This window comes from Eufriesea mexicana, unplaced genomic scaffold (assembly GCF_001483705.2).
Source record: "Eufriesea mexicana isolate 0111107269 unplaced genomic scaffold, ASM148370v2 scaffold5272, whole genome shotgun sequence".
NCBI lineage: Eukaryota > Metazoa > Arthropoda > Insecta > Hymenoptera > Apidae > Eufriesea > Eufriesea mexicana.
The window spans coordinates 116,494-144,468 of record NW_016913264.1 but is presented as its reverse complement, the minus strand read 5'-3'; the positions used below and the strand labels follow the sequence as shown (position 1 = coordinate 144,468).

At 42.8% G+C, this 27,975-nt stretch overlaps 1 protein-coding gene across 1 annotated transcript; it reads right to left on the bottom strand.

Moving 5' to 3' along the window:
• Positions 1-1,322: 1,322 nt before the first annotated feature.
• On the bottom strand, positions 1,323-27,975 carry LOC108551961 (hydrocephalus-inducing protein). The gene is given in 45 exon segments (XM_017906309.1): positions 1,323-1,478; positions 1,566-1,749; positions 1,872-2,017; positions 2,095-2,319; positions 2,432-2,665; positions 2,753-2,897; positions 2,951-3,159; positions 3,424-3,714; positions 5,475-5,610; positions 6,691-7,256; positions 9,144-9,348; positions 9,495-9,664; positions 10,767-11,000; positions 11,100-11,295; positions 11,656-11,815; positions 11,960-12,264; positions 12,744-12,971; positions 14,038-14,260; positions 14,326-14,614; positions 15,076-15,372; positions 15,580-15,824; positions 15,951-16,238; positions 17,254-17,578; positions 17,653-17,913; positions 17,992-18,292; positions 18,358-18,609; positions 18,689-18,825; positions 18,892-19,012; positions 19,087-19,310; positions 19,399-19,641; positions 19,741-19,851; positions 19,965-20,091; positions 21,021-21,121; positions 21,201-21,652; positions 21,747-21,783; positions 21,785-21,843; positions 21,923-22,040; positions 22,115-22,192; positions 22,288-22,406; positions 24,253-24,390; positions 24,639-24,832; positions 24,950-25,399; positions 25,612-25,783; positions 25,946-26,122; positions 27,495-27,975. Coding segments are annotated over 45 exon segments (9,810 nt in total).

The window sequence follows — 27,975 nt, the reverse complement described above, 5'->3', positions numbered from 1 at the left end:
AATGGACACCATTTTTCTTTTAATATCCGAGATAAAAATTAGGAAATTGAAATTAAAACAGGCGTAAAGCGTAGGTACCTTAGAGATTATGGTTCGCAGGATTTCAGGACATTTCGAAATTAGGGTATGCTTAGGGTGAGCATTTAACAATGGGACTGGTAGCCTATAGCTTACTATACTTTAGGGGAGACGATTGTCCGGGTTGTATTAAAATATTATTAAATGGAGACAGTTAGGGGAGTGGTCTGTCTATATTCTCAATATATATGGACACCATTATTCTTTCAATATGCGAGATAAAAATTAGGAAATTAAAATGGGAGCGATGATTATATTCGAGTAAATTCGAAGGCGTATTAAATGCCTTGAGTTAGGTATACGATTGCACTCTCGTGATTGCAAATTTATTAATTGCTATGATATCGCATCATCCGAGAAAATGAGAGTGTCATTTCAGAAACAGGTATGGAGACCAATGGGTAGCAGAGCTCGAGCAGGTGATAAGAACTAGGTAGCTAATTTCCTTACCTGTTAGGCGAATCGACGCGATATCCGTCGTATGTACAATTACTTTTATTATATCCATCGACTGTGAATATAATAACAAATTAATTAAAGAAAAAGAGAAAATTTTTGATTATATTGCAGAGAAATAAAATAATCCTGTACTTTCCCTCCATACCTCTACCCCCCATAAAAGTAAAAGGGTCGCCCATTTTGCTAGTTGTATTATTCGAAGACTGATTTGAATAAGAATAATATTTTAATTCTATGAAGTTTCATTTTTACGAATTAATTAATCAATATTCGAAATTTGAGTCCAGCAAGCTCAGTTGGGAATAACCTATTAAAAGCTCCTTTATTGCTAGTGGATGTTGTATTATTCGAAGACCGATTCGAATAGGAATAATATTTTAATTTTATGAAGTTTTATTTTTACAAATAAATTAATCAATATTCGAAATTTGAGTTCAGCAAGCTCAGTTGGGAGTAACCTTTTAAAAGCTCCTTAATTGCTAGTGGATGTTGTATTATTCGAAGACCGATTCGAATAAGAATAATATTTTAATTCTATGAAGTTTCATTTTTACGAATTAATTAATCAATATTCGAAATTTGAGTTCAGCAAGCTCAGTTGGGAGTAACCTTATAAAAGCTCCTTCGGAACCGTTACCCGACCTACTGTGCAATAACCCTTCGGACATACTGCAAGGCGTCATTGCACAGTAGAGTAATAGCGCTTATTTCCTGTCGATTGTGGCGTCGAATTTTGATGAATTCTGCAGCTACCGCAGTAGAAGCACGAAAACTTCATTTGTGCTTTATTCGAAGACCGCTCTCAAGTAGTACACCCAATTTATGTGAGAGAAAACGGGGTCAGTACAGTACACCATTAGCTTTCCGGTAACGGGATACTTCCCTTCGAACTCCTCTTCGTCTTGTTCATCCTCTCGAATACTAACTTTAACACCGATACTCTGGTGAAATTGAAAATTAAGATAACGTTGTTAGCGATACGATGGCTCTCGAATTAAAGATTCGGGTCGAGTCTAATTACAGATTACCTGCTTAGGATCTAAAACGACGGATTCCGTGTCAATCGTGAAAGTTTCAGGAACGTCCACCATGAAGCCGAAGGTCTTCGTTTCCCTGAAGACGTTTTTGAAGCGAACAATAGCCGAAGAGGTTCGAGTGATTACGTAAGGACCTGTGGGCTTAGGCGGGGTGCAGGAACCGACCAATGGAAACCTTTAACACAGGTACCATTTTCAAGTGCCATTAACCTCCAAAATCGCCTGGCTCATTTCCGTCCGTATTTAAAGCCACAAATCATTCCTCCGAACAGGTAGGAACGAGAATTAAACTCTTACGCGAATTCCCCAGCGGTGTCCGAAGATGCTATCAGCATGGCAGTGACATTTTCGACGTCGTACGGCTCGTAAATTACGTTGATCACACCCTCGCTCGATTCTCTCACGAAAATACTTGCCGGACACGCGAAACACTCGCTATCCACCTAAAAAAGTAATAAATGAGTCGAGACTATATTTAGCCACCTGTACACTCGAACATTTTTCATTACGTCTCGCGTACTTCTATCAGGAATCTAGCGTTTCTCTTGGTAAGGTTGTTCACAGGAAGAGAAAACGCGTGACTGTTTCCCAAAGTCGCATTAACGCGCGTAATTTTATGCGGAGGAGCAGGGGTAGCTTTCAATCGCAACTCGTACAGGAAACGACCCAACTTTTCGCCATAAACCATCAACATGGCGGATTCTTCCAGTGGAAGCGTTGGCTGGTACAGCACATAAATGAAATCCTGTAATGTTCCACGAGTCGATAAATATTTGAAGATTGCAAGAGAAATAAAATAGGAAACAGGAAACGAATTAAAAAGGTAGATTGAAACGGAAGCATTGACAATTACTTACGTGCGACAATGGTTTCACGGTTTTTGGCACTTGGCTGAGGGTGACAAATGGATGAAAACACTCCGCTGTAAACGTTATCGTTCCATGTTCCAAAGGGTTTTCCACTTTCAGGGCGTGACAAATTTGAAACCGCGCGGGGGTAGTCAGCTTGATGGACTCCATCACTTCCGGTTCTGATACTTCGTACTCTATCTCGTAGAATTGGTACTCGCCCTCCTCGTTCGTGAACGTCACCTGTATCCGAGAAACGTAATTAAAAGTTCCAATGAAATGCAGGATTCCTTTGTCAAAATTATGCCAAAGCGTGACAGGAGAAGTTACCTTAAAATGGAAGTTCCACTTCTCGTAGCAATAAAACACTGCACGGTAGTCTCTCTGACTGTTCGAAGGGACGTCGAATCTCTCGTTACCCACGAAACTATACAGAGGAGTCTGTCGTTGAAGGAAGGGAAATAAGAGATTCACGCTCGAGGAGTTTCAAAGTAGCTCTTTCTATGCTATGAAAATCAAACCTCCGACTGTGCACTCTTGGCTGGCAGCAATTTGATCTGGCATTGGAACCGCTGTTGACTGTTCAGCCAGTTCAGAACAGGCAAAAGTTCGGTGTACTTGGTTTTCGCGGGGAATCGGCGACTAATTTTCGCCGTAACTTCTGGAGGCAAGCTTCTGCCACGGAGGGAATACAGCAAGTGCAAGTTCTCATCCTGAGACTTCAATACAAGTGTTCCCTATATTTCAGAAATTATTTAAAAAATAAAAGTACAAAAATACAAGTGTTCCCTAAATTTCAGAAATTATTTAAAAAATAAAAATACAAAAATACAAGTGTTTCCTAAATTTCAGAAATTATTTAAAAAATAAAAGGGGACATTTTCTAATTACATTTTCGTTTTAGAATTCGTCACTGGTTATTTTGCTTTAATATTTATCGTTATATTTAATTAATTCATCAAGCATTCCATATTCGCGGATTGGTAGAATGAGTTTGTTACCGTATGCAGAGTGTTCTCGGTATTCATGGCAAGTGGCGAGTAGGTGACTATGCAAGAAGCGAGTTGCTGCGGAGGCACCTGCAACATTTCGTTGACGGAGAAGTGACTTCCGGTTACTTCGGCCTTCAGCTTCCATGGTAGGTGCGAGTCGTTCATAATGACCACGGATCTCGTCTGCTTTCCTCGTACCAAGCACTCGAATCGAATCGTCTCGATCGGTTCCGGAAGCTTGCAGCAGGCTCCGGTGATTTTCATCTTCAGCGATTCGTGCTTCTCGATTTCTATCGTTGCCTGTATAAAGGGGCATTACGATATACGAAACACGGCGAATTCGTCGAGCACCGTTGCACTTTTTAATCAAAGACGAGCTTCGTTCCGGACCATTTCGCAAATCCTAATTGCAAAGATAGATTAAATGTAACCACTACTCCGTTAACCCCTCGAGCATCACGGTTCATTATTGAAAGCCTATTCCTCGGTGGCGCCAATTTTCTAAAGCAATGCAAATATGTAACTACTTGAATAGTTTATTGGAGACTGAATTTACTGTGGAACTAAACGAGATATGTACAATAGGAGCCAAAATGGCAGTAGAACGTATGATTCTCAGCGTTTCTTACGTATTCTATATTTAATAATAAAGAAAGATTCTTTTTACAAATTTCATCCGTGAAATTATGCGAAAATCAGAGACGAAATAATTGACCAGGTCAGGAATATTTTTATTCCTCGAGAATGGAAAAATTCCTCGCAAATTTAGTCATGTTAGACTTATGGAACGAATAAATAAAGAATACCGATTTTTACGATATCTACAAAATTATTCTAAGGACAATAATTTTTTTCCAACATTTTTATTAACTGTATCATATAGTACTAACCTTCCTCTTTAAAATGAAATTTGATTTATTGCCACATGATTTTTTTTCACCAAGATACACCATTTTGAAGTCGCCCAAGAAACACCGAAAATCATATAATAAAATGCTCTATCATTTTGTCGCATACTGTACGCAAACTGACACTCAATTAATATGATGAATCAATTCAAGGTCTAACACAGTACACTTTTACGAGACCATACGTGACACAGACATTCGGATATGCATACGAGAAATGTAGTAATTTCTATATATGCGTGTGTGTCATTCATATTTGTGAATTGACTTCGATCATGTCATATGTACTTACATATCCACATGATATACACTCTCGAGGGGTTAAAAAATAACACTGTTCAACAAATTTTAACTTCGTCCCTAATCTAAAAATTGCTCTATTACACAAAGTTTTCGAAAAATGTGAATTTTTCTACAAAGGCACGATTTTTGTCGCGAGTAAATAAAAATAAGAACATTAGGAGGTTTTGATGATTAGTTAAAATTACTGAAAAACCCTAATAATTATAATTATGGATATTAACCCTTTGCACTCGAGAGGCGACTCTCAGTTAATCTGAATCTAAAGATCGTTATTAATTAATATCTCGAATTTAAAATTGCCCATCGACGCGTGGAATGTCGAAATAAAATATTCTACGTCTTATTGTTAATTTCCCTTCTTATTTACCGTTTTGAAAATATCGTCGACTTTATGGCGGAAAGTTTTCGAATTGCTATGTTTCTGTAACTAAAGGATCGCCGAGTGCAAAGGGTTAATAAATTCAGAATACTCTAATTTAACTTTTAAGATAAGAATGATCCTCCTAACATGCATTTTTCGAGTAATACTCCATTTTTGCCAAAAATGATGCAATTTTCGAAAACCGTGAGTGATGGAGCAATTTTTAATACGGATTCGTGTTGAGGGAAGCAAAGGCTAAAAGAATTACCCAATTGATATTACAGATTAGGATTCGCGTTGAACAGTGTAATCAGCGATCAGGGCTGCAATTACTCCAGGCGACGTGCAATTCTTAGCTCGTGTAATCTCGATAGTTAAACCGACGACGAGGGTGCGGAGGAGTGGCGGGACACGCGTGCTGAGAATCTCATTAAGAGATTGTTTGACATATTTGTACGCCGCGACGGGAAAGGAGGTCGTGAACTCACCTCACCCTCAATTAAGCTTCGCTGCTCAGAGGGTTGGAACTTCACCACGAAACTGACATCCATACCGGCCGAGCAGTAGCCGGACGTAGGACTGATCTGGAAATCTCTCGGCAATTTCGACGTGTTCCACTTGAACCTGAACGAACCACCACATTAGCAACGTCGCTCCGTTTCAATTCCCAAATCTCTCTCGCATTTATCAGATTTATCAGCAGACTTACGTCGGAAGTTAAGTCAGACGTGAAAAATTGCCAGGGTTAAAATTGCAAGTTTGAACGATTAACTCTGTTTTCTGAACTTTTCTACACTTTCGTGCCAAGCTACTCGATTGAATTTAATTTCTGTATGTGAAATAAATTTCGCTCCTATATCGTTGTCCATGCGATACTATGACAGTCCAAAAATTGGTGAATCTCAGCATTGTCATAGGGAGATGACGTATAGTAGCTCATGAAAATCTTTGAACGCTATATTTCGAAAGAATTCTCATATCCATAAATTCCGATTTTAATGAAAGCTTGCGTGCATGTAAAGCATAACGCGTGTACCACGGAGTTACATTTTTATTCACATAAAATGACGTTGAGGAGTTAAGATCAATGATTTAAGTTTCAACAATTTTTTTCTCTTTAAACGAGATTTGATAGGAAATAATTTGGTGATACAGCACTGAAAAATGAATATTTCTTATATGAAGAGCTTCGTTCTACCTCGCTATCATTAAATAAATACATTTAAAGAAGCAGAGATTGGATTGTAATTTTGAGTGATGATTTCATGAACCCACGTGAAGTAATACTGCGAATAATGAAAATTGATTTACGCGTAACTCTTTATACTTCACGTGCACGTATGTTTTTATTAAAATCAGGATTTTTGAGACCCTCAGACTCCCTCAAAATATGTACAACGTTCGAATATCTTCGTGAGTCACTGTAAGTCTAAAGATAGCTCGTAGACGCTCCCATTTCGGGCTTTTACGGAACCACTTTGCTAATTGCTGAGATTTGCATACCAAATATGAGTGTCTCAGTGACCAATATACCAAGAAAACCCGTAGAAATCGACGAATAGTCTCTGTTTTAATCAGAGTCGGTCTATACTTCTTATTATTAAAAAATGGCGACCAGAGTCGTCATCGTGTATCGAGCATTGTCAGAGGACTCGAATCATCTGCCTCGAATGAACGCGTAAAAGGAAGACACCATTCACGAACCTTGAGCCAAGATCTCCAGTGTTCATTAGGATCATTTTAGATTCCTCCACGCAGCCTTGAACTACGGTACCGAAGGGAATGTGGGTCCTGTTTAAGTGGAATTCCGCGCCAACGCAGCTACCACGTACTAGAAACATGGGCAGAATCGTTGAGGACGTTTGCAGAGCCACTTTGGCGGAAAATGGCCTCATCCTGGACGTTGGTTTGAACGTAACCACCACGTTGACCCTGTTATTCGGTTTCAGAGTAACGTTCGACGACGGTTCGATCCTCAGAACGTCCGAGAGTTTCGACTCTACGGTCTCCAGCCTCTCATCGTTGGTCCAAGAACGCTTGGTCTCCATGATGGAAGCCCGTGCCATTTCGCTGGCGTTTTCCACTTGGAAATCGCAGAGTCCGTGACGTTCGCGGTGCTCCTCGTAGCCGCTGAGGTCCTTCAAGAGACCGAACCTGAGGTCTAGAGGTGCCAGGCCTTCGTTCACCACTGGGATCCTCTTCGTCACGCACCTGGAAGCCGAAATGCTGCCCAGGTCGACCGATTTGTCGCGAGGGTTCGCTAAACGGACCTGGAAAACACGCGGTGCAATAGAGAGACTAAAATTTTTAAATGGAATTGGTCAGAAGTGGTCGGTCGGTGGTCATCCGATGACCACTGTAGACGATCTTTTATTAAATACCGAGAAGTGACGTTAAAAATGGACGAATGTTAAAAGAAACTACTATATCACGCGCCATATTCCTGTGGGGATCCACTCCACGGGGTATCTATGATAAATCTATGATAAACTTCGGTGGTTCCTACTCTGCTGCCTGTTCGTACCCCCTTGATCGTTGTGCTATGATAGGGTAAGCAAGTAGAAGAACGAAAGGAAAAGGAAGGGATTAGCATTTCGTCTCTGCTCTGCTATTGGACTCGTCAGTAAGCCTACCTAGCAGGTCAATTTAACATACATTTAATGCGCCAGAAACTAGATACAATAATAAAAATATAAAGAAGGACCAAAACGTACAAAAGGGTTGCAAATGAAAACTTAGAGTATGAGATCGATGACTCCAGCATTAAGCACTCGCGATCTAAACTCAAACTTAACTCTTCGTACTCGACGATTTTTTGGCTAAAGAAGAATAGGAGTTTGTTCCATCCCGGATAACGTGTTTATAACATAATTTTATTCTAGAGCTTACACTTTTAACAGACCCAACGGTTTATTTTATATTTTATAACGCGACTGCAATTCCGGAGGTTCGATGTGCCTCAACGCCGTTCTAGCGGATTAAGCTTATAAAGGTAAAGCAAAATTAGGAATTTTACTAGTACCAGGCGCGACAGATGGGACCCACTTGTGACAGACTTAACAAGCGACGGACGGACGGCACTTATAAATCACGTTATTGACCATCAGAAATCGGCTCCTTGACAGTTTCCTACTCCTTAGCCAAAGGTCCTTATGTCACACCCTGTGTCCAATTAAAACTATTTACCTTTCCACCACCAACATCTATTTTACCCAATCAGAACTAAACTAGAGAAAACACCGGATCGAACACGACGAGACAGGACATAGAGTAAAAGCGAGAGTTCAGTTCGTCTTCGGCACCGATCCTTAAAACATCTTAATTACACATACAAACGCGTGTTCGAAACAGTACTCCTTTAACGTCTACGTTATAACTATTCTACGCTTTTCTCTAAATAAACACCCTCTTTTGACCACACGCATTCTGGATCCTTATTATTACAACTAGTCACGCAATATTAATTTGACGCGTGATAAGCGTTTTTGGAAATCGAAGAGATTCGATACGTAGGACGCTACAGAGTTCAAAGATTTTCTGTTACAAAGCTGACGATATTTTTCTGAGCAGTGAATAAGAAGTCGTATTACAATTAACACGTAGAGTTATTTGCTTTCGATACCTCGCACACCGTTACATTACCTGAAATTTGTCGTATTAATGAATATCGAGCTTCGAAATTTTATCAAATGGCAACTGAGTGCCTCTCGAGCGCAAAGGGTTAATCTACCGCCCTTATCGCTATAGGGTCCTATCTAGCAGGCCCTGCGTTATACGGGATACTTAGGTAGCATAGTAACTTCTATTTAGGGAGGTCGAGGATTCACCGAGGGCTTTCTCGCAAGTCCTCGAACCTCCTTTCAATAGGAATCCATCTACTGACAGGGGTGAGAATAATGGTTGCTACATTCCTAATTAATTATTGGAAAAAATTTGTCTAAAATGAAAGTTTTTAAAATGACTTTTTGCCGCTTTTTGGCTCATCGACCCCAGAGCGCAGCGTCGAGAAACTTGCTTTGTTACGGTTCCCGTTGACTTCACCCCGGTGGAGAACCGGATCCCGGTCGCGACTGAGAAAAACTCGGCGAGCAGCCTCCTTATCGTTACACGAAAGTTTTAACAAGCCGTCGCTCGACGCGGCATCTTGGATAATTTACTTTATAGCCGATTCCCTCTCCCGTAATCGTTATCTTCTTCACGTTCACCGAGTTGATCGCGAACATCAGGCATTCGCTGTACCTGGTCTCCCTGAGCGGTCGAAAAACGATCGGTACAGCGATGGAGGAACCGGCAGCCAGTGCCTCGTAGGTGGAGCTCAGGTCGACGGAGAGATGCGGCAGTTCCTCGAATTTGCATTCGATTCTGTGAATTCACAATCGGATTCGACGTTAGGAAGAATTGGAGAACGCATCGATTTTCTTCGAGATCGATTTGTCATCCGTAAATCGAGTGCAACGTGGAGTCTGATTGGGAAACGGTTAGGAGTGGATAATGAGGGATAAACTCACACAAAGGGTACCTCGTCCGAGTTCGTCACGCGAAGTTCTGTGCGATAGGAAATTGAATTGCTATCTTGAATGTAACAAAGCCCGAAATCGTGTCGATTGAAGCTGAACTCGATGGCGGGTCTTTTGGAAAAAGCTTTCAGTATAAATTTGTAAGTGGGTCCATTGGCGATCTGATTAATATTAGAAGGGATCAGGATATTAATCATTTGATACTAATTAATGAGCGGGGAGATTGGAGTGCCGGGATTCGTCTAATTTTGTCACACGTTGATATATACATGGTCTATTCATTCTCGTTTAATTTGAATATCCAAGAAGGGATTATATATCATCTTCATACAACGTATATGTAGGGATAGAATGAGTGCGGCGTGAGAGAATATATATGTAGAAAAGGAATAAGTATGAAAGAATGTCAAGAGTGTTTGGGCTTAGAAAGAAAGTGACCGTGTGTAAGAGGAGCGAATGTAAGGGATGTTTATGACAGAGCCGAATGAGATAAACGAGTGGAAATTTATGAATACTTGTTTGGGCTTAGAAAGAAAGTGACCGCGTGTAAGAGGATCGAATGTAAGGGATGTTTATGACAGAGCCGAATGAAATAAACGAGTGGAAATTTATGAATACGTTTGAGTATTAAAGATACGTGATCCACCGATTGAGAAATGGAACATGAGTATGAGAGAAGACAGAGTGCAAGGTTTAACACTAGATTTACGGAACCCGTCAATTTGCTGCAATTATACGATGATAACAGATTTAGTTAACTTATATTAAGACTGTTAATATAATATACAATTGTTTTTAAATTAAACTAATCGTTAAAAATATGGCACGTGGTTTCCTTTACCTGTCAATTTGTCAGGTGTCTCTAGAAATAGGTATACAGATATAAACTGTAAACCTAGTGTTAAATAAGAGTGCAAGAACGCGGAAGAGTCAGTGCGTGTTTTAGAGTCAGTAATAGAATTTATTGAGAGATAGCGAGCGAGAGTCAGCTGAGAATTATTAGCGCTTAAACTAAGTTTTAGTTTGGAATAAATTATTTTTATATTTACATCTTTGTTTATTCCGATGCCTACCCAACATCCCTACATATATATCTATTTAATCCCGCGTGTGACCCCTCTCCCTCTCAACCCTACATATATATAGTAGAAAAATTGAAACGCTGTATGAAATAATTTAGCAAAGTAGCCAGTGGTGCAATTTTTGTCAGATGGATACCGAAAGGGTTGAAAACACTGTGGGCACCTTTTACGGTTAGTGTACCTTCAGAAGAACACAGTGATCCTTTATAGTAACCTTCTGGAACGTCGTCATGGTCAGATAACAGGTGGATCGATCGTCGCTGATCACATGACCCTGCTTCTGAGACACCGTCAAGCTGTACGCGTTTCTGCAGGAAATGTCTGGCGTCATTCCGAGCTGCCACGTGTAATAAAATGCCACTTTGCACGAATTCGTTATGTCGAACTTGACAGCGACCGGTACCTCGGGCATCAACTTCGCGTAAAACGAGAAACATTTTTATTCCTCGTTAGTTTGTTAATTAAAAGTTTTCCCTTTGCCTCTGCCACGACATTGCGGAGGAAGTTTGTTCACCTTTCCCAGGTCGATGACATTCTCCTTATTCTCGGAAGCTCGAACAACCTCGTCATTGGGCTTGCAGTACGAAACCGAGGACACGATGTCGTAAACGCAGGCGGTCACGAAGATGGTAAGGGGGCTTTTCATCAGCTTCACGGCGCACTGAACGGAAAAGTTGAATTCACCGACCCGAGTCGGATGGTACTCGACCCTGTGAACGAATTAAAACATTCGTCGCACCATTCTGCTCGCGATTTCTCGCGGAAAATGCCGAATCCAACATGGCGGTTGAAAACCGAGACATTTTCTGACGAAGATATCGAGCATCAATGAATTAACACTAGATTTACGGAAGCCGTCAATTTGACGGAAGGGTTGCTCCAGTTATACAATGGTAACAGATTTAGTTAACTTATATTAAGACTGTTAATATAATATATAATTGTTCTTAAATTAAACTAATCGTTAAAAAAAGGCACGTGGATTCCTTTAGCTGTCAACTTGACAAATGTCCTTATAAATAGGTATACAGATAGCGTTCGTAAACCTAGTGTTAACCAATGACAGTCACCAGAAATGTTGCTCGCTCTTTGACACTAGAGAGCCAGTCATCGGGGTCACGCTGAGTTTCTGAAATTTACCCTCCGAGTAGAGGGAGTCTTCCACGATTCTGAAGGGTATATGAAAGTCTTCGTTGTTCAGCAGCTTCGCCGAGTCTCTCACGTTGAATCCTAGAAACGAGTAGGATCTGTCATGAGACGATCTGTCAAGAGGAGGATCCAAGGGGATCTGTCATGAGACGATCTGTCAAGAAGATGACCGAAGGAAGAAAGAAAACACATTTGGTGGTTGAAGGTGAGAGCTTTTGAACGAACCCAAGATTGTTGGCTTGAGTTTCACGTGGACCGTGAGGCAGTGCACCGAGGGCTCGGCGACGACGCCGACGACCAGAAAGAGGCACTCCAGATTGTATCTGCTGATGGAGAAGAGCCAGAAGGATTCGAAGACGCCGACCTGCTCTGCCAAAAACGTGAAAGCCAAGTCGGTACGTTTCCCTCGTTCAGCGATGCCCTCGGTCACCGTGCACTGGAAATTCGGTACCTCGTCCGTGCCAAGAACCGTTCGGTTCGTCCACGAGAAATGGTAATCGTCCATAGTCGGGTTGATCAAGTGGAATTTTCTGAAATCGCTCGTGTCGATTTAATCATCGACCGAATGGCTTAGTTAACTTATATCTTATATTAATTCTCTATAGCGTTGACAATTATTCACACGTTGACTGCCATGTACTTATGTACGACTGCCTTATTCAAGCCACGATAAAATTTCTACTATTCTTAGAACATGACGAATTATTGAAGGAAGCAAACAACTCTGACTCACGGGTCTCGAGAGACCCTGCGACCTGTGACGAAAGGTTGAACGATATAATAAAAGAAGAGGAAAAATAGCACAAAAATAGCAATCTTCGTTTCCCAATGTTCTCTATTTATTTATATAATTCGAATTTACAAAGAGCAGACTAGGGCCTGTCACAGGCTACCCTAGTGGCAGTCAACGCGTTAATATGAGCCAGGTCTCGGTATTTCTGAAGGCAAACGAAACCATTGGAATTTGTTACGAAGTTCATTAAAACAACGCGACACGTGCTACCCTTACTTCACGTGGGTCTCGCCAACTCCGACCACCTTGAATTCGATTACCCTAATGTTCTGCCACAAAGCGGGGTCGTCTATTTCGTATCCCAGGGGACCTGGCAAAGAAGGGTCCCGTCGGTTGCTGGTTACATAGTCGCTCTCCTGCACGTCGAAGTGACAATAAGGCAGGAGGCTCCTCGCTGACACGGGGATCGTCAAGGTCGGTTGACCCGGTTCGATGTTTTCTATCCTACATTTTTAAACTTCTTATTAAATTCCTTCTTCGTATTTATAGCGTTTCTCTTTCATTCGTATAATATTTCCTGTTTTCAATGGATTCCATTCTTTTTCTTTCATTTTCCGCGTGTCTTTTATACTTTGTACGGCATTCTTTGGATTCGTTGCTTTTGCTGCAGTTTTGAACGGCGCCAGTGGTCAATTGGGATGAAATATGGAGGGGAATGAAGAATGGTGGGATAAACTCCGGATTAAGAATTTCAGTTTCGGAAATTTAGTAGTTCCCGAGATATTAATAAAATGTCTTTGACACTATCCAGCGAATTTTGCTTTGCACGTGTGTTATAGCGCGAGTATTAGTCACCGGCGTTTCGTTCTCTTTCTATGTGGTCAAAACTGGTTGACAAATGCCACTGATGGGTTGGGAGATAAAAAATTAAGGAGGAAGAAATGTAGGCCTATAAAAATTTTGAGAAATCGTGGATACAAGTATACGTAGACTACACGATGATGCAAAACATGCTAAACAGCAATAGGTGAGGTATGTGAATAGCTTCTCTCTTTGAACTGTGGACTTTAGTGAATATTATGATTAATATTATAAATAGAAATTATTCGAGTATGGTGGACGTTATGGTGGTGAACCCCAAGCCATGCGTGAAGGCCGACATGTTCCTACCCTTCCACACATTCTCTTTTATTACTATGATCCTTAGCACTAAAATATCCTACACGCATTTAATTAAAATTCATAATATTCATAGGGATTATTTTTATTTAAACGTAAACGGTGTCCCTAATTTTCCTCGTGAAGTCCGAAATATGTCAAAATGAAGCACCCCATAAACCAAGCGTCAAACTATAATATATAGACACTAGATATTTTTTGAAACTCATACAGGATTGAATATTAAATATTTTTGAGATCCAGTCTAAGATTAGATCCTGCACTACCGACACCCACCATAGACATCCTACCGTGTACGTCACTGACATCTTATCCAGTCTGACGTACGTTACATTAACTCCGTGCCACAGCTATTGCCCCATATCTTCCAGAGCTCCCATCGGGTACGTACCTGCACGCAAGGTATGCCTTGTAATAAAATACATCCTTGGGAGAGAATTTTAATGTACATTCCATGGATTCTCCGGGTGGTATCGTTCCCGTCTCAGGGTAGATTACGAAAGGCAAATCGTCGCCTTCCAGCCAACTATCGGTGGTCCTTCCCGACAGTGCGGCGGCGCTGCTGAAAAGATCCGATGGCTTGGTGCTCGAGGTTGCCTTCGCGTCTCCGCTTTCTACGATTACCAAAGCTTTCGACCAACGGCATTCTCGATTTCGAGCATGGCAAACGGAAAATTACCGGACTCGAACGACGAGCATTGTCGCGACAAAACGTTCGAGCTCTCTTCAACGCTCCTCTGCCCTTGCTCGTGGCATCTGCCACGCGTTTCACTTGTTGCGGAGAAAATTCCCCTGGACGATCTCGAATACTGCCGAGAACGAGACTCCTCCGCGAATCTCGATCTAGAAGTCACGTTTGAAGCGTCTCCTATGCGCCTCTTCGGGTACTGCTCGTCCATGTTTATCTTCCAGGCGTACACCGTGTTTACGGTTCCAGGATTCGCCAGCAGGAACGTGTACTCCCTGATCTGCAAGGATATTTCGTTAATTCTTCCGCACGTGACTGGAATCCTACGTGGAGAATTTTGTTACATTGAAATTCTATTTCGCGCAGTAAGATGTCATCGAACGTGCACCTATACACGCCGAATCATAGCGGCAATCGTATCGCTCTGGCTTTTCCACCTCAGACGATCGTCATTGCCTCGGAATGCGCGTATAAAAATATTCATCGATGAGAATGCGCGTTGCATCGAATTGGATTCGATTACATCTCGATTTCCACGCGTGGCAAATTCGTATGATAATGAATACCCGCGGGTTGTACTTTTATTTCATTTTTATTCACTCGAATTCCAGCTTTTGTCGCAAGAAACTGTCAATACGCGATAAGGTTGCAGAAATGTCGATCGGAAGCTTGCTCGACGTGGCACGCTTCGCGTAATTGCGCTGTCGGGTCTCTTTTAATTACATGATACACGGGGCAAACCTGGAACATCAAGGTATCCTTGAAACAGATTTCTTGCACCGTGCTGGTGCATCGCGAGAATGCGACAGTGGCGTTTAACAACAGCAGAATCGATTTGCTCGTGCCGGGGACAACTTCGTGCCTCGCCTCGATGGTCGGTTCTATGATCTTCTTCGACAGCAACTCCAGGTTGCTTATTTGTTCCGGTATGTCATGGTGTATCCTCTCCCAACGCACTTCCGTCTGCCTGTCATCCCAAGCTGACTCGACGGTTACGTCCTCCACCAGGATTTCGCACACGAAGCACTCGATGCGAATCTGAAGAGCACGGTGTAAAATCAAGACTCGAAATTGGCAGGCTAAAATCTATCAACTTTCGACGGGAGAAATAACGAATCCGAAGTCTCGGATCACGAAACTCCTGATGGAGTTTGACGATGTTTCCACGAGATAGAACTGGCCGAGGGGATGGGAATTTATTTCGTTCACGATTCCGGGACAACAGGTTTCATTTTGGTAACATACGTTCTCGTGATTCGTAGGTTCCGATGCCAGGAAGGTAGCGACGATCTCTTTGCACGTGAGATACTTGACGTGTCCAATGGATGGCACGAACACAACATGGGGATGCACGCTCCATTGGAAACGGAACCACCGATCCGTGGATTTATTGACAATCTTGAAAGTCTTCCTGTATATTTTGCTAACGAAACAGAGCCCGTAGTCGAGGATGTAGGTCAGAGACACCGGGAACGTGGAGTTGCTAGAAGCTGCCAAACACATCTCGGTGCACAAGACGCTTTAACGAGGTAACGGGGCTCGAAGGAAATTAAATAAGAGACCGAGCGAAATTTCGCTAGCCAGCGAGCACGGTTTATAGCAGGAATTGCGTCTACCTGAAGCCTGGGAGTTCTGCTTGGACGAGAACCTCCGTGACCTGTGAGCGTCTCGATTTCCGGCCGAGACTTTACGGTTATTGTCCTCGGACTGCAGGCCATTCAGAACGATCGACTCCACGTAACATTCGCCTTCCAGATTGATCGTCAGATTCTCGTAGGGGTTGTCGACCACGTGTAAACGAATTTTCCCGCAGTGTTTCCCGGTCTCCCTGGGATTGAAGATCACCTTAAACCGGGCCGCGTTTCCGCTCGCCAGACGAACCGCGGTGCATCGGTCTTGTGGATCTAGAAGGACCGAGTTTTTTAATTAATCGACAATTTAGGTACTTCGAGTCATTGCAGGAATTTTATTGGAAAGCCCTGAGCGATTTATTTAAAAAATAAATGGAATTTTCCTCATTTTGAGTATCGCTGAAACCGTGAAATCATTAGAATTAGATACGGAAGCAACGTCGAAAATGGAACAATCTTAACCCTTTGCACTCGAGAGGCGCCCCTCAGACGCCATTTAATCATATTCTGAAGATCGATATTAATTAATATATCGAATCTAAAATTACTGAAACAATTTCACGTCTCAATTTGCATACGATTTCTTATTTACCGTTTTAAAAATATCCTCCACTTTATGGCAGAAAGTCTTCGAATTACTATTTCTCTGCAACGAAAGAATTTCCGAGTGCAAATGGTTAATCATTAGGTACACGTTGGCTGACGATCAGACACAACTTGTATCCTCGATATACGACAGATCGAGTCGTATTATGACAAGTACAAACACGATATAAATCGTACTAATTTTAATTATAATTAACACGATATACACTGCAAAATGATATATAAGAACATATTGTTACGAGATCATATCCACCCAGCATTCGGCCAAGAAGAGCGGATCGTAACTTCAGTGCAGAACAATCCAGCACCTTCCAAAATGTTCGGTTTAAATAACAAGCGGCTATCGAAGTTCAGAGAGTGCTATCAACCTTTTCAGAAGGAAAATCTATTCTGACGTTTTAGAATTCGTCAGAATCCTGCGATCGAACCTCAAGAATAAGGATTACACTCGCGATTTGTAACAATTGGTGCCAGAAGTGGGATTGCTGAATAATTCCAATCATGGCAAAATTTGCCGAGCTAAAAATCCCACAGCTGAAGAAGGTGCTGGATTGTTCTGCACTGAAGTTACGATCCGCTCTTCTTGGCCGAATACCGGGTGGATATGATCTCGTGACAATATATATAAAACCAACACTCATAGTTAATATGGAATATTTATAAAATGGCCGTGTTTACTGACCATCGCAGTATTCTTCCCACGCTTGCAACAAATGCTGGATGTCCAAACAGGCGGATAAGAGGAACACGTTATTGAGATCCTCGTCGATCTCGATGATGACTTTCGCCTTAATGAATCCGACATTTTCCACGGTGAAATATCTGCAACTGCTCTCGTCGATCAATGTACGGACAAAGTTCAAAGTAGGTCTTTCCCGTGCTCCATGGGCTGGCTCTGTAATCGCCACTTCCGGCACGCAAGATTCTCCTATCAGTTTGATGAATAGCTGCTCTGGTTCCAGATGCGGGGGCAAAACCACGGTTGCTTGAAACGCTCCTTGAAACGTCTGCAAACATCCCCGGAGAATTTCGCGGTGCTTCATTCGACCCATCTCTGAAATATAATAATTATCGTACTCACCTCTATGACGTGTGGCGTGAAAGACACGGTGAACACCTTGTGACTCATAGGAGGGACCTGTTCACGCCCGGGTTCCACGACGAACGTGTTCTCCTTCGCAGTACTGGGCCTCAAAGCTTCGTCCAAGAAGCGGATTTCCACGCTCGCAGGTACCATCCCGCGGTTGTGCAGCTTGAAGCAGGTTACGTGAGTGCTCAGCACGTTGACGTACCGGAAGTGAAGGCATTTCTCTCGTCGGGCGAACACAGTGTGTGGTCCAATCTGAAGAGGAGTGGAACGTGAGGAAACGTTTGAGAAATAAAAATCCTTCGTGAAAGGATGAGAAGAATGGACAAGAACGTCTCTGGGACAGTCGAAGTCTTGGATCCCGTCGACCACGTGGTTCTCCTGAAATATCGAGTCCAGGTCCTGAAAATCGATGCTGGGGATGGCGGAGTTCACGGATAACGTCACCGTCTTTCCATCCCTGTCTTCGGGAACGCTGTCGGCCACGACAACGGTGATCTGCTCCTCTTGGGAACCCACGAATTCCGGGTAGCAACTGATGGCGATGCTGTCCGTCTGGCCAACCTCCACGTTGCCCTTCATTTTCGTTATCGTCATCGGTCCCAGCGTTAGCATTTCTGGTTCCGGACGAGCTCTACGTGTCCGAGTGCAATTATTTCCTGTGTTTTATCTAGAATTTAATTCGTCAAAGGAGAGTACTTGGTCTCGGTTTTGCTGCTCCTCACAGATCTCCCTTTCCTCGAGGTCCCCTTTTCCGGCGTGTTCTGCCTCTTCTGCGGATCTTCCGGCCACATTTGGCTCATGTACACAGTGGACGGGTGTCTGTATCGTAGCTGGATGGAGTAATGCAACGGGAAGCTCCCGATATTCTCGATATTGAGGTACATGGTCTTCTCGCTGCATATGGGTAGTGTTCCGAAGTTGATGATAGGGTAAGGATTAATCCGGAACCTGTTGCAATTCGGGGGAAAAGTCAGTAACATGTTTGACGTTGAATATACTTTCCTTTTCTAAAACGCAAATACGACACCTGGTGTAGTATGCGACGAGAGAGACGCTGAGAGGGATCTCAGCAATGATCGTAGTTTCCTTTTGCGTGTCGACCAAATGACACTTCAATATCGGAGCTTCCTTCAGCGTCAACTCGGTCTTCACGTTGAGTGTCATCTACGACACGAGTCTGGTTAAAATTGTACTTAACTCGGGCTTTAAATCGCGCTTTAAAACACAAACTTCCACGATCCTTTCTTTATTCGGCGCAACAGTCCCGGTGGCTGGTTGGACTTGGAGATTCTTCTTGAAATTAGCAGGCAAATTTAATTTCTCCAGCTCCTCTTTGTCTTGCAATGTAATTCTGCAAGAACCACCGCTTTTCTCGTCTCACTCGCGACTTTACAAGAGAGAAGGATGAGGTAAAGCTTCTCTTACACGTATTTCACCTCGTAGTCGCCGCGATTTCTCACGCTGAAAATGGCACTCGCAGGAAAGTCCACTCTTATGTTCTTCAAGTCGATAGGACTCGCGTTGTTGATGTCCACAGCAACGTCGTAGGTTTCTCCGGATAGCAGTACGACGTCAGTGAAGATGGGATCATGGTCGTCCTCGTCCAGGAACGCCTCGAAGATCAACGCCTTTTTCTGGACCACGCCAACCTGTAATTTAACCAAAGTTTGACCAAACTGATCCTTCTTCCGCTCGAAATTATTTTTTAAAAATCCGAGACGAGAACACACGCGTTACCCTGGTAGCGTGGTATCTGAGCTCGATTTCTTGACTATCGCGAGTCTCTATCAGCCCTCGAAGAGGAGTGAAAGTAATTTGAGGATCGGAGGGTTCTTCCGCTCTTAGATGCCAGAAAAGCGACACTGGGGTTTTGTTCCTGATCCTCAGTGTTCGATTTTCTATTCGATAGAGAAGAGTGAGACCAAAGGATACTTCTTTCTCGTCCAATTCGATGTCCAATTTGGTTCCTTCGCTCTGTAACTATATTTACTGAAGGTTAGCAAGTGTCTCGGGAAACGAAGTATAAAATAAAGAAGAAATTTTTGTCAAATAATTTGAAATAAACGAGCCAATAATTACCTCGATCACCTCGACTTTCGGATTGTTCGTGACGCAAAGGAACAATTTTCCCTGGATAAATCCCAGTCTGGTCGCAATGGCGGACAGCACGAGAGTGGCGCAGTCACCCCGCTGCGTGAATTTCGTTTGCTCGTTAGCGAGAGGGTCATTGGATTTCGCGAAACGCGAGCTACTACTACAACGGGATAATTAAACCGGTTGTTTTCGTTAAGCCGATAACGCACAGCGATAAGCAGCCGCTGGGGTTGAACGAAGAAGCACTCGGAACTGTTTTCATCCAGCGAGCAGAGAACCTCCGCCTCCAGCTCGGAAACGTTGCAAAACTTCAGCCGAACCTCTCGACGATGCGGCCTGCGAACAGATAAGGCGATATAACTTGCGAATTCGCCAACTCCGAGTGCTGCAAATGCGTTCGATTCCGTGAAGATTCCATTGAAACTTCCCTTCGAGACCAGGTCTCTTCCGCTAACGCTGGGAATCGCGTCGTTTCGTTGCAGTTCGCGGATTGTAACGGAGAAAGAAATTAGTAAGTAGAAAAGAAGCTTATTTAACGAATTATTTAATTGATTGCCGGCTTACATCGTGTCGTTTCACCCTCTTTAATGTACATATATACATGTCGTTGTGTCGTATATGTAATAAACAATAACGCTTAAAAGGATAAAATGAAGAGTAAAATAGTGAACTGAATTAGGTATCTACATTATTAAGTGAAACAAAGACTACGATTTGACGAATTTAATTTACTATTGTCAGTGTGTCGATCATTAGTGAGTAACAACCTACCCCTTTGGAATACAACCCCCAAAAAATACTACGACCATTTTGCAAATTTTTACTATTTGCTCTCGAAACTCGAAGTACATGGAAATTTAATAATTTAATATGATGGCATCATTCTCATCCTCACCAATAGTTATAAAACCCCTCCGTTTCCTATGTATAGAATTCCTCAACATTCCCATAGTATACCTGACTAAGGCAGGGCCTGCTATGTAGCCTAATTAATGCATCCTCTAACAGGCCCAGGACGAAACGCATCCTTTCTAGAACCCCATCACATCGAAGGTACCTACGACCAGTTGACAGACAGCTCCCGGAGGGAGGACCCCCCACAAATAATTTCGGAAAAATATTCAATTGACAGTCTAAACATACCCTAACCTTGTCAACTAATGGACTAAGTATTCTCGTAAGCGTTAATAACCGATATATCTGCCAATTGGCAATGAAAAATATGAAATAGATGACAGTGACGAGGACGTAAAATGAGAAGATACCTTTTATCCTTACGTAAAAGGAGAAGCGACCCAAAATCGTACAACCCCTTATCGTAGAAGTACGTGGAGCTGTGTGTCTCGTGCAGCTTAGTCTGGGCAGTCTGCAATAAGTGTGCATTAAATTTTTACTCTCGAGTGACTGAAGGCTGAAACGACAGAAGATGCGGAGGATCAGGATACTTTGGCAAAAATCGTTTCGGGGTTCATGTCCAGCCTGGGTATATCCGCGATGCCGGTCACGTTCACTTCATAGGTGAGATTGCCTCCGCCCAGGGTCGTCAACGCGTACGTTTCATCGTAGCGACCCGTCTCTTCCGGTTGGAAGCGGATCTTGAACCTCTGGCTCTCGCCAGGTAACAGGATCCACCGTGGCTTCAAGGGTTCTTCCAGGACAGTTCCCAACGACGGAACCTTGTTCGTGTCTTTGCTCTCGATCGACGACTCGTTCATCGAACGATTCTCCTTGTTCGCTGACTTTTGCTCCTCCACCTTGCCCGACTTCTGTCTGCGTCTATTGTAACCTTTCCTAGCGTTGCTTCGATTCTCTGCAACGCTCAGCTCGCTGACGTGGATCGATTCGTTGATGGAGTAGACTTCCGTTATCGGTGTCAGCGAAACCAATTGATATACGTCTAGATAATCGGTTTATACCGCGACGATTAGTGCAGGGGGTAAGCTGATGCAGGAATTAAGTTGGAGAAGTTGTTATAGGAGTTGAGAGCGTACCGCCATAAACTTTTCTAACTCGCTTCTCCATCGCTCTTCCATCTCAGCACGGAGTAAAGCTTGGGTCCGAGGTCAGGCTCTGGTGTTTTCTCAAGAGCTGCGAGATGTAATGGGTGTATAATCATTATTTTAGGGTAAAATAATCATTATTGCAGGACAATTAATATTTGACTTACCGAGAGCGGATTTTGCTAATTGATTTTCCTTCATTTGGGAAACCACTACGTCGTACATCGTGTCCTGCCAAGGATCACTGGATCTTACGTACCACAGGTGGAAATTATTTAGGGGTACCTGATATAGAATTCGATATAAATTTTCCATTAAATGTGGTATAATATTTATATAATAATTTAATTTATTTATACGTCTTGGACCGTGTCTGGAGGATCCATATCTTTAGATCTTACGCTTCTTGACACCCTAGACTTCGTCGTATGTACTTCCTGGAGGCAAACGAACGGTTTTACCGTGGGAGGAAAATTGGAAGAAAATTATTCAGAAAATTCAGAAAAATTTTGGATAAGAAATGTAGAATTACCATTATCTTTTTAACAGGGTCCCAATTGTGGATCACGTTCTCGATCGACGAAAGGTCCGTGTAGTATCGATTCATGGCCGCCACGATTTCTCTAACTTCAGCCGAAACAGATTCTTTTCCTGCGGGATACACGACCATAAATCACGACCGTTGTTCCTGGTCTTTACTCTGGAAGACCTACTTCGTTTCGAGCTGTCTCTGCTTCTCGTTGCTTTGCTTGTCCCTCGTTTGCTGGAAGGTGGCCTCGAGTTCGTGGACCTTTTACTGGCTGCCCTCGCGTGCTTCGTCGGCTTTCCGTTTCGTTTCCTCTTGGGTGTCTTCGAGCTTGAAACGTTGCCGCGAATCTCCTGCGAAACGGTCATGGTTCGCGGGTAGAAATTTACAAGCGAGTGACTCGAGTTCAGGCTCTTTCTGAGCCTTCGAGAGAGGCCTTCTAATAGACCAAAGTAACTCACGATGCTCGCGAATTTAACCCGAGTCGTTGCTAAACTTTCCATCGATCTCGAGAAATTTAAATCACGATCGATTTTTAATCGTGGTCAAAATATTTAATTCTTTAATATTAACTCTCAATATTATATAATTAACCTTTTCGTTTCGAGCTAAGAGATGTCCTGCGAGTATACGCTTCTGTTTAGTGACAAACTGAAATGCCAAAGCGAAAGGGTTAATTAAATAATTTATTAATATTATATTAATTCGCAATATTCATTCTTCGATGAATTTTAATTAGTTTTTATTCAATTTCGATAAGCCAATGACGAAGTAGAATTTTTTGAGGAACCGTAACGCTCGAGGAGTTAAGGATCAAACGTGCAGATCTTCCTGCATCGAGTTCAGGCTCTTTCTGAGCTTTCGAGAGAGTCTCTCGAGCCTTCTAATAGACCAAAGTAATTCTCAATACTCGCGAATTTAATCCGAATTGTTGCTAAACTCTTCATGGATCTCGAGGAATTTAAAACACGATCGACTTTTAATCACGGTTAAAAAGAATTTATTCTTTTCAAAAAAGGAACGATTCTTTTTCGATTCATGATCGAAAAAGAATTTATTCTTCGATGAATTTTAATTAGCTTTTATTCAATTTCGATAAGCCAATGACGAAGTAGAATTTTTTGAGGAACCGTAACGCTCGAGGAGTTAAGGATCAAACGTGCAGATCTTCCTGCATCGAGTTCAGGCTCTTTCTGAGCTTTCGAGAGAGTCTCTCGAGCCTTCTAATAGACCAAAGTAATTCTCAATACTCGCGAATTTAATCCGAATTGTTGCTAAACTCTTCATGGATCTCGAGGAATTTAAAACACGATCGATTTTTAATCACGGTTAAAAAGAATTTATTCTTTTCAAAAAAGAAGCGATTCTTTTTCGATTCACGGTCAAAAACGAATTTATTCTTCGATGAATTTTAATTAGCTTTTATTCAATTTCGATAAGCCAATGACCGAGTAGAAATTTTTGAGGAACGGTAATGCTCGAGGAGTTAAGGATCAAACGTGCAGATCTTCCTGCATCGAGTTCAGGCTCTTTCTGAGCTTTCGAGAGAGTCTCTCGAGCCTTCTAATAGACCAAAATAATTCTCAATACTCGCGAATTTAATCCGAATTGTTGCTAAACTCTTCATGGATCTCGAGGAATTTAAAACACGATCTGTTTTTAATCACGGTTAAAAAGAATTTATTCTTTTCAAAAAAGAAGCGATTCTTTTTCGATCATGATCGAAAAAGAATTTATTCTTCGATGAATTTTAATTAGCTTTTATTCAATTTCAATAAGCCAATGACCGAGTAGAAATTTTCGAAGGACTTTTATTCTTCGATGAATTTTAATTAGCTTTTATTCAATTTCGATAAGCCAATGACGAAGTAGAAATTTTCGAAGGATGGTAATGCTCGAGGAGTTAAGGATAAAACGTGCAGACCTTCTTCCTACGTTCCATCATCCGCTCGATAAATCGAGCTCGCCTACGCGATGCTTCTTCCCTTTTGATCGGCAGAATCGCGTGCAGATACATCTCCTTATCCTCGTCGGGAAGCTGATCGTATTCGGACGACGACATCTGGTCGATGTCCTGGATCCTCTGGCAGTAATCGCTCGCTTTCTCCTCTGCAAAGATGAGAATCTCGTTTTTCTGTGCCGTTGACAATGCCACGCCGTCCGCCATCTTTTACGGCGAATGGTCAAGCCATTGTCGGACGGATCAATTTTTTCTCTCCCACCGACTCGTTATTTTATTTCGAAGCAAAGATCGTCTCGAGCATTATTTTTCTCCGTGTTATAGGTTATTTTGCACTGGTTATTTCCCCCCTTAATCTCAAAGGTTGCTTCGTTAACGCGAATAGAAAACAATTTACCGATTTCCCTTTGAAGCTGCCGGACTTTGCTGTCGTAGCAGGTCATCGAATTAAGGAAAGTAACGAACAGAAGGTACTCGATATTGCCGAGGATCTGTAATAGCGAAAGCAAAGCTCGGGGCGCGTTATTCCGCAGGAAATTGCTATCCAGGCTCTGCACGACAAAACCCCGTTTCAAGTCCTCCATGGATAATCTGCGAACCATTCGTTTCGCGCAAATTAGCACCGTTAATAAGCTCGTGATCTACCAAAGGATTAACGAAAAGAAAGGAAAAAGAAATCGAGTAACGCAAGTCGTATCACAAAGGAACCTCTCTTGAAGAGCCTCCGCTATTAATTCAGGAGCAATTCCAAGCAACGAAGCTTCCTGCCTCTTTCTCGGGCTGCTGTCTCCTCTGTCTTTAGCCGAGCCGGCAATTCCGCGATGATCGACCAGTCTCTCCAGCGACAGAAGAGCTTGGATCTTGTATTCGTATCTGCTCAAAGGGTCCAGCATCTCTAGCTTCTCGCTGGCCGGGATCCTCTCCAGCTCCTCCATCGGATCAGCATCCGCGCGAAGTCGAAGGATAGCTACCTTTTGCGAGTCTTCGTTTTTACCCGATTTCGGTGTCTTTATTTTCCTCGAGCTCTTCGAGGATCCTTTCGTCCTCGAAGATCTGTCTTTGGGAGAACCTCTCCTTTTACGCGAAGTCCCTGATCTTCTGGTTAACTGCAACTCGATCTCGTCGCTCTCCAGGGTGTCTCGATCTGTCAAACGCTGCCTGGTGATGGAAATATTTCGTTGACAGAGACACTGCACCGATAATTAAGATTTAGAGCGTATCATGATATCTTTAGAGCGCCACCGGTGCCGCGCACGATAAGCTAAAAATCATTGTCTCTAAGGTCAATTGCAACAGCAACTGGTCGAAATTGCACTAAGCAAAATGGACATTAAATCTAGCAAAATTTATCTTCGTGTCTTGGATCATACTTCTGCTTCGCGAAAGCCTCCATGTAGCTATCATAAGCGTCGTCGATGATCTGTCGCAGCTGGATGGAGCACGAACTCGCGCCCAGCGCCACCACCTCCCAGATCGCTTTATCGATGCTGAGGACCGGAATTTCTAAGGCCTTGGCGCTGCAGCACGCAGCTTCTTGGTACTCTGAGAACGAACGATCGATTAAACAAGTATCGAACGACCAGGCACCCGTTCGGGATATTGCATCACCGCTAATGGCGCGGATTAAGCTTCGCGCGAGAATAGATCTGAAAAGCTGGTGATGCATTCGCGAATGGCGGAGGAGTATACGTGACAGTGGCGTACCGGTGAAAGGGGCACCGTGGAAAATAACGCAGACTCTCTTCTCTTTTTTGAGCTTCGAGGGATCCGGAAGATCGTACGACGTGTCGGATTTTCGCTCGATACTCTCCAAGAGTTCTTTCACCGGGTCTCTCGTCGTAATCCGGAAATCCGAGCTGTTACGCAGGCTGTCCATGTAACCTTAAAACAGGGGGACGTGTTATTATTCGATTAGCGAGGCGCGAGAGATGTTTATAAATCCAACCGATCAGGCCGGATTACGAAAGTTTCCGCGACCTGCTACGAGAAGGAAAGACGCGAGCTTTCATTCTAACCTGAACCGTGGAAATCCGAGCTATCACGGAGGTTATCTGTGTAACCTGGAAACGAGGGGAGATATTATTATTCGCTCAAACTTGCGGCGAGCCGCGAGGAATATTTATAAGCCCTAGCGATCAGGGAAATTACGAAAGTTTCTAGGTCTCGTTGCGGGAAAGAAAAAATATGCGATAATTCGAACGCCTTAAGTAGGCTATCTGTGTAACCTTAAAGCCGGAGAACGTATTATTGCACGCTTAATCGCAGTGATATGCAAATTCAATTTATCCGATCAGCAGAGCTAATAGAATTCCCAGTGCCTCGTTACCGGGAAAAGAGGCACGAGTTTTCATACTAAGCCGCAGATCTTGATTACTTCGGACGTAATTTATGCTACCACTAAGCGAGGAAACGCATGATTATGCATGGAAATTTGCAATAGACAAGAGTGACAATTATAAACTCGAGTAATCAGGAATTACTGAGACTTCTGTATTTCTCTGCGAGAGAAAGAAGCACGACCTTTCATACTGACCCGGAAATCTACATAATGCGAAACATGCAATCGTGCCATGATTCATTTAACGCTAAAGCTAATGCTAAACACGTTCAAGTCTTTGATATCTCTTTTGCTTTTTCTCCAATGATCATTCGATTAGACATGACAGGTCTAGTATCAAACTTTGACGGAGACTGGAATATTTGTAGGATTGGAACGAGTACGGTGCTGAAAGAATATTGACAGTGTTTGGGATCTAGGACGAAAGTGACAGCGTGCAAGGGATGTTTGCGACAGAGTCGAGTGAAAATTTACGAATGCATCCTGAGTATTCCAAGTTCCTGGCCTACCTAAACCAAGGGAAATACATAGAAAATGCGTGACTGAGGAGGAAAGCCTAAGTATGACAGAGTGCAAGCTTAAATAAGGGTGCAAGGATGCGTGAGAGTCAGTTTAAGATCAGAAGTTTTGAAGCCAATTTAGAATCGTCGTTATTGACAGTCAGTTTAAGATCAAAAGTATTGAAAGTCAGTTTGAAGTGAGTCGGTTCCAGGAAAGTTACTAAATCGTTACCTAATTACTATTGCATTACGTTAATCCGTTATTTAATTAACGAAGTTTATTTTTGTTCTATTAAGTGCCAAAATATTATTCTAGTCAATCCGTCTCAATACGATCCTAAATATTTCTAAATCCAACCAAAACGGGAAATAATAGCAAAGTCCCTAGATCTGGTAATAACAAGGAAGAACTTACAGAAGAGCAGTCGCTGAATTTCCTCGGGATCGTTCGTTGGCAGGTTGACAGAATCCAGCAGGGTCTCGTCCAAGATTAAAAAGTCAGCGCAATCCTTGCCCTCGGAATCCATGCTAGACACGTCGCTGACGATTTCGCTCCTTTTTCCACGGTGACTGGACCCACGGACGCTGTCCTTTCTGGCAGAGGATCGCTGAACGGATCTTCCTGCTCTCCTTGCTTTCCTCTTTGACGCGAACGTCCTGGCCTTGCCACTCTTCTTCGCAGCGTCTCTCTCGTAGCTCCCGGATACTGCTTCTTCCCCTAATTGCTCTTCTTCCTCTAATTTCTCCGTAATTAACGCCTCGGCCATTTCGTTCACTGTGTCCCTGTAAAATTTCACTAATTGCCAGGGTATCGGCTCGCCCGGCTCCCTAGGTGGCAGCAGGATCTCTCTCGCTTTGTAGTAATGCAACAGGGCTTTCGCTATACGGTCCTCCAT